Consider the following 7,099-nt stretch of genomic DNA (forward strand, 5'->3'; position numbering starts at 1 on the left):
CCCTTATTCACCCTTGCCAAATATGCCCCTGTCTATATCTCCTGCCCCCAGACCTGTCTCTGAAAATACCCTCCTGTCCCCCAAATATTCCCTTCCCCTACTCTGATTCCCAAATGCTTCCTTGCCCCATACCTGACCCCCAAAATACCCCCTTCCCTCACCTCAGCTTGTGCTGTTCTCCAGTCTCCCCCCAAATCCCCCCTAGCAGCCCCCTTTCTCCCCCACCTCGACCCCCCAGTTTCCCCCACCTGCACCCCGTTCCCAGCAGCCCCCATCGTCGCTGCTCCCTTTGGAGGTCCCCAGGGTGCCCAGGTCTCCTGACCAAGGGGTGGGTGGGTCCATGGTGTGGCTGGGCTGAGGACAAGGGTTGGTCCCCTGGTCTGTCCCACTTGGGCTGGTGAGACCACAAGGCGAATTGGGGGGAGAAACCCCCTCTGGCAGCAGCTAATGTGGCCTCATTCATCCCTCTCAGAAACGACGTGTCGCGGATCTGCTCGCCAACTACATCCCTGAGGACGAGGCGCTGCTGCTGAGAAGTGGGAGGTGAGCGGGACCCCTGTGGGTGGGCAAACCCTGAGCTCCCATGGGCCTGGGCAGCAGGAGCAACTCGAACCTCTTTTGCTGCCGGGGGCTGTTCTGCTGGTCTCAGAGCACAGGGCAGGGCAAACCTGATGGGGCCTCCTCCCTGGCACAGGTATGCCTGCACCGTGTGCGCCCACCGCCCCATCTTCGACACACTGGACGTGCTGGCCGTCCACAGGGCCGGCAAGAAACACATCGCCAGTAAGTGCACAGGCTTGGTGGGGGGAGGTTGCCACCGCACTGGGCCAGCCCACAACCCTCACTCTCTTCCAGGCCTACAGAGCTTCTACGGCAGGAAGCGCTCGCTTGAGAATGAGGTGCAGAAGCGACAACATGAGGAATTCATGCGGGCGGAGGAGGCGGGCACACAGGTGCGTGTGGACACCCCTTCCCCTTCCTGCCAGACACTTGGCCAGGCTGGCCTGAGCTCTGCCCCTTTCCCCCAGGGCTCCCCGGCCCCTTTGCTGGTCCGAACGAGGAGGATAGCCCAGAGTGCTCTGCTGAAAGCTGCTCCCTACAGCAGCCGCTGCCGGAGGATGGGGTAAGACCCTGGGGGTTCCTGCCCTCTCGGGGGCAAACGAAGGAGGCAGGCACCACCTTTCCACCTTGTGCAGCTTTGTCATGGTCCCCGTTACTGATTCGCGCTCTGTGGAATGCCCCTTCCTCGGTCGCCATCCCCCAGCTGATAACAGGCGCTTGTGGGGTGACATTTGGGGGTGATGGCTGGAGCTGGGCCTGATACCTGTCCCATCCTAGGGTGGATGGAAATGGCTCAAGAGCGGGTGTGACCCGGATGGAGCCAAGCACTGCCCCTGCGCGTGTCGCTGCCATGGTGCCTTCAGAGCCCGGGGTCTCCTTGCAGAAGGACAGAGAGGCTGTGGACACCACCTCGGCAGCCCTGCTGCCAGGGCATTGCAGCAGGCGAGCAGGTAACAGTGGGACAGCAGCTCTGGGGCCGCGCTGGTGCCAGTGACGCAGATCACCAGGTTCTCGGCTTGTTCACAGCCCTGGCCTTGCTTTGGTTTCTCTCTTTTCTGTGTCTTGCCAGCTCACACTCCTTTCTGCTCTCCCAGACACACCAAAGGCAGTTACCACCCAGACCCAGCGAGGCGGCAAAGGAAAAGCTTCATCATCGCCTGCAAGCCAGCCCGAAGCCCTCAACCCCGAGAGATGCCAGGCCCTGGAGCAGTACCTGCAGCTCCGGAGGTGAGTCAGGCCCCATTGGTGCAGGGAGCCCTGTAACAAGCCACATCTCACTGTCTGTCCATCCATCCCCAGTGCCGGCTGGATCCAGGACCGCTCCGGCAAGTGGGTGAAGGACGAGAATGCCGAGTTCGACTCTGACGAGGATGAGCCGCCTGTGCTGCTGCCAGCCTGAGGCTCCTGTCTGTCCTGCTGGTCCCCACAGGGATGGCACCCCAGGGGCACCCCCAGCCCTCCCCAAGCTCCGCATTAATAGAGGCAGCTGGAGGTGAAGGACGTGTCCGAGCCGTTGGGGTCTCTTGGTGGGGAAGCTCCGGGGCACACTGGCGTGAGCGGCGTGCAGAAGAGTCAGGTGGTGTTGGGGGATCCCATCATTCTGGCACCCTGGAATACTCAGTGCTGTGTGTTTTTTGGGGTGTCTTCACCGTGGCCAGAGCGCTGAGAGCAGCTGGGAGTGCCGTCAACCTCAGCTCTGACTTTGGCTCACCTCCACCCTGTTCCCTCCTGTCCCTGACTCAAGTCATGCTCACTTTTTTGCCTGCTGGCAGGTGCCCCCAGGTCATGCCCTTTCGGGGTGGCAGCACTAGGCTCCCTCCTCCTTCTCCCCAGCAGCTGTCCTAGTCCTTCGGAAAGTACCTGACCCTGTCGCCCTCCACTCCCCCCTGCCTCAGTTTCTCCACCCCTCCTTTGCCTGCCAGTGCTTGGGTCGTGCGGGTGCCCCCACATCGGGATGGCACCCATGAGACTGTTGTTTAAGAGCCTGTCCCCTCCCAGCACCCCGAGCAGGCACCCGCACCCCCGGAGAAGCACCTCCTGAAGGGTCCAGTGTGGGGCCAGACCCTAACCCCGAGGAGTGCTGCAGGCTCCCTGACAGCACTGCCTGGGGTGACATTACACCTGGGCACTGGGATCTACCCTCATCTATAAATAGGTGATGGGCCAGGTGCCAAGGCACTGTTGGGAGCCAGACCAAGGCCGGTGTGGGCCTGGGGGCTGTTCCTGGATCCCTGCAGCCCCCCCACCCACCTCGCCGGCCTTTGTGAACCCGGGTGAGTGGCTCCATGGCAGGGGACACCCAGCTCCTCGCTGTGGGGGTGCCCTGCTCCCCCCGCTCAGCGCAGCCTGTAACCCAATCCCCTGGGTATAAATACACCAGCCACGGGGTCTGCCAGCTCCCAAGCCGTGGCACCCTGCGTCACAGGGACCCAGGTGTCCAGCTCAGCCTCTTTCCCCATCCTAATGAGTCCTGGATTAATGGCTTGAGGCTAGGGGGGGACCCAAAAAGAGGGTGCCCCAGACCCTGCACCTCTCTGGCACTCTCACCCTTGCTCAGCTAATCCATAGGATTCCCTGCACCCCCAAATTGCACCCCATACCAGTGTCCGACCCCATCCCCACAGCCGCGAGCAGAACCCTGAGCCCCTATCTCTCCGTGCTCTTTATTTACAGAGGATCTGACCCCTGAGGAGCAGAAACCTGAGCTTGTTTCCGTGTCGGGGTCAGCAGCTGAGCGTGCGCCCGTGGCTCCAGGCAGCTGCCTTGAGGCATGGTGCCTGGGGCACCGCGGCAGCCATGGGGACATGGAGCTGTGGCCGATTATATTTTCTTCTGCTTGCGACCTGCGGGGCAGAGAGAGAAACGGGTCAGTGGTGGGACCCCCCCCCTTCCCTAATTTCTACCCCAGAGCTGCGGGCAATCGGCTTTAGGCTGCTCTGCCCCAGAGCAGGCACAGCTGGGGCACTCACGGAGCTCGTTGTTCTTGGTGATGGCACTGGCGGCACGGGCCCGTGGGCCCTGCTGTGTGAAGTGGTAGCCAAAGCGGATGACAGAGGCGCACTGCTCCAGCATTGTGGCCATCTCCATCTCCACTGTGTCGCCCAGCCGCTGGCACTGCAGGGCATGGGTGCAACTGGGTATACTGAGACCAGTACACACCCCTCCACCCTGCACCAGTGGGATATTGGACTCTCATGATCACCCTGGGCAACCCACAGGTGCCCGTCCCTACCTGGTTGTCCACCTTGAGCTCGCTCAGGGTGCTGTTGTGATACATGGCTTTGATGATGCTCATCATGCCAGTACTGGTGATGAAGTTCGACTCAATGTTGAGGCTCTGCAGGGTCTTGTTCTCCATCAGCATCTCAGCCACAGCCTGTAAGAGCTGGGTGTCACCTCAGGGTGTCACCAGGAGCCAGCATTTCTCCCACTGGCACATCCTGGGCTGCCAACACCCCCGTGGTGCTGGGGAACTGTGGAAAAGCCGCTGCTGGGTGGTCTTGGCAGCTCTGTGCCTCCAGTATGGAGCTAGGGGAAGGGGACCATGTCCCCTCCATGTCTGGGGACACAGTGGAGGGGAGCCGGGACTCACGCTGGCCACGGGGTCATTGCTGCGGGTTGCTACCAGGCTGAGCTTCTTGACATGGGTGTTGGTTTTCATGGCCTCGCAGATGGCCTTCAGCGTGGAGATGGGAATGTCCTGTGACAAGGGGACAGGAGTGTCACCAAGGGTATGTAGATGTCACCAAGGGGATACAGGCATTCCTGAGAGGATGCAGGATGTCCCAAGGGGATGTGTCACTGAGGGATGTGGGATGTCACCAAGGGGACATAGGCATCACCGAGGGAATATGAATGTTGCCAAGGCCTGGGGGGTACCACCAAGGACTGGGGATGTGAAGGCGGGGGGGGTGACATGGATGTGTGGACGGATGGACAAACAAGCAGGTGGCAGAAGCCAGTTGCTCTCAGGAAAGCGCTGCCCTGTCCCTGACTGGCTGCCCTGCCAGGATACCCTATGGTCCCTGGGACAGGGATCAGCACCTTGGGGACCAGCATCCTGGGGACATGCCATAGACACCCCTGGATGGGGACCAGCACCCCAGGGACACCCAGAATGGTGCCTCAGGGATGCTCTGGACAGGGACCAGCACCCTGGGTACACTCCAGGGCAGTACCAGCACCCTGGGGACACACCAGGCGCACTCCAAGGCATGGATCAGCTCCCTGGAGATGCCCCCAGACAGGATCAGCACCCTGGGAACACCCCAGGGACACACGCGCCAGGCCCCTCACCTTGATGTTGTTGAGGTTGACATCCTCCAGTGTCGCGTCATTGGCCTGGATCTGCCGCAGCGTCTCCTCCACATTGGTGGGATTCGGGGGCTCGTCTGGCACTGGCTTGTATTTGTCTGGCTTCACCACGCCTGGGTGGGATATGTGTGTGCACGGACCCAGGTGCACAGGGCTCCCCCGTGTCCAGACACGGACATGTGCACGTGGGGCCACATAGCCAAGTACAGTTGCGTGCATGGGGCCATGCATGGTCAGACGTGGACATGCACACCCCAGCATGCATGCAGGGGCATGGCCACATGTGTACACAAGCATGGGCATGCACACGCACACAGGACACACAGATGCACACAGATATGTGTGCACACATGCACATGGCTACCCCACAACATCCCAGGAGAGATCCCTGGCCCCAATCCCCCCGCTGGCCCCACTGTTCCCAAATCTGTTCTCCCCCACCCCAGCCCGGCCCGTGTCTGTGTGCTGTGTTCCATGTCCATGCGTGCGGGCACTCACTGTTGATGCCTTCCGTGTTGGAGATGGTCCCGCTGCAGATCGCGTCGTAGTACTGCTTGTTGCTCATCAGTGTGTACATGCCCAGGATGGCTGCAGGGCCACAGTCAGTCAGGACCACAGGTTGCCCCAGATCAGCCCCAATTGCACCCAGGATCCCCCAGAGTGGCCTCATTACCCCCAGGACCCCCCAGAACCACTGCAATTGCCCCCAGGACTCCCCAGAGCAGTCCCAATTGTCCCCAGCTCTCCCAAACCAGCCACAATTTTCCCCATCCCCTGCAAACCAGCTGCAATTGCTCCCAGGACTCCCCAGAGTGGCCACGATTGCCCCCAGGACCTCCCATAACTGCTGCAATTGCCCCCAGGGCCCCCCAGAACTGCCCCAATTGCTCCCAGGATTCCCCAGAGCTTCTGCAATTACCCTCAGGGCCCCCCGGGGGGGGGCCCCAATTGGCCGCAGGACCTTCTGCCCGTGGGGACGCAGCGGCATGGGGCAGCGCAGAGTGGCTGGGGGCCAGCGCTGAAAGCCGAGCACGAGGCCGGGTGCTGCTTTTAGCCAGGCCCTGGCTGGGGCCCAGCATGGGGGCGGGGAGCCCCGGCACACACCTGGTGGCTCACACGCGTGTGCACCGCCAGAGATTGCCCCCACGGAGCTGGGGACACACGCGTGGCCCTTGTGTGATGTGGCTGTGCCCCTCCCCCCCCCGTGCATGCAACACTCCCCCTGTTTCCCGTGCCACCCACATGCGCCACGATAGTGCAGTGCCAGGCCCACCTGCGATGTCACACATCTCTGCCTCAGTGGCATTGGCCAGCGCCTCCTCCAGTTCCGGCTCCAGCGTGATCTGCTCCTCACGTGGGATCTCCCTTGTGGGGTTCTTGGGCACAAAGGGCTTCCCTGGGCATGGGGGACATGGGGGGGGTCACCATGCAGTGTCACACTGCTTCATACTGTGTTGCACAGCTTTGTACCAGCTCCTACTGCATTGCACTGCCTTGCCCTGCATTGCACCGCTTCATGCTAGTTCATACTGCATAGCACTGCCTCATACTACCTCGTACCACATTGCACAGCCTCGTGCTGCCTCATGCTGCATTGCACTGCCTCGTCCTGCGTTGCACCTCCTTGTACTGCCTCACACCACCTCGTCCTGCATTGCACTGCCTCATCCCACGTTGCACCACCTCATCCTGCATTGCACTGCCTCATCCCACGTTGCACCGCCTCATCCCACGTTGCACCGCCTTGTCCCACATTGCACCACCTCATCATGCATCGCACCACATCATCCTGCATTGCACCACCTCGTACCACATTGCACAGCCTCATGCTGCATTGCACTGCCTTGTCCTGCATTGCACCATCTCACACCACCTTGCTCTGCATTGCACTGCCTCATACTGCTTCGTCCTGCCTCATACTGCATTGCACCACCTCGTGCTGCATTGCACCCTTGTGCTGCATTGCACTGCCACGTGCTGCCTCGTACCACCTCACACCGCCTTGTACCACCTTGCACCGCCTCGCACCGCATTGCACAGCCTGGTACCACATTGCACAGCCTTGCACTGCCTCAAGTGGCTTCACACCGCCTCGCATAACCTCGTGCTGCCTTGCAAGGGCCCAGCAAACCAGGTAACACCAGCCTTGGGCCCAGGAACCTCGTGCCCCTGTGCTGGGGGCTGGGTCAGTGCCTGGAGGGGTGACATTGCTGCAGGATGGCAG

General features: G+C 61.4%; 2 protein-coding genes across 2 annotated transcripts in view; one reads left to right on the plus strand and one right to left on the minus strand.

The window, feature by feature from the left end:
* Positions 1–448: 448 nt before the first annotated feature.
* SCNM1 (sodium channel modifier 1) lies at positions 449–2,058 on the plus strand (the record flags this gene model as incomplete). Its single annotated transcript, XM_026083677.1, has 7 exons — positions 449–543; positions 695–783; positions 856–953; positions 1,029–1,123; positions 1,339–1,511; positions 1,656–1,788; positions 1,861–2,058. Coding segments are annotated over 7 exons (783 nt in total), but the record flags the coding sequence as incomplete, so codon positions are not given.
* A 1,147-nt stretch (positions 2,059–3,205) lies between these two features.
* The window catches only part of TMOD4 (tropomodulin 4), a 5,400-nt gene continuing 1,506 nt past the window's right edge, over positions 3,206–7,099 (minus strand). Inside the window, exons 4-10 of the mRNA XM_026083688.1 lie at positions 6,149–6,271; positions 5,374–5,463; positions 4,858–4,988; positions 4,154–4,261; positions 3,794–3,937; positions 3,531–3,675; positions 3,206–3,404 (exon numbers count right to left, since the gene is read on the minus strand). Coding sequence (XP_025939473.1) covers positions 3,382–3,404; positions 3,531–3,675; positions 3,794–3,937; positions 4,154–4,261; positions 4,858–4,988; positions 5,374–5,463; positions 6,149–6,271 — 764 coding nt within the window. The 3' untranslated portion in view covers positions 3,206–3,381. The remainder of the gene's footprint in view (positions 3,405–3,530; positions 3,676–3,793; positions 3,938–4,153; positions 4,262–4,857; positions 4,989–5,373; positions 5,464–6,148; positions 6,272–7,099) is intronic.

Source organism: Apteryx rowi, unplaced genomic scaffold (genome assembly GCF_003343035.1).
Source record: "Apteryx rowi isolate R43461 unplaced genomic scaffold, aptRow1 scaffold_610, whole genome shotgun sequence".
NCBI classification, from domain to species: domain Eukaryota; kingdom Metazoa; phylum Chordata; class Aves; order Apterygiformes; family Apterygidae; genus Apteryx; species Apteryx rowi.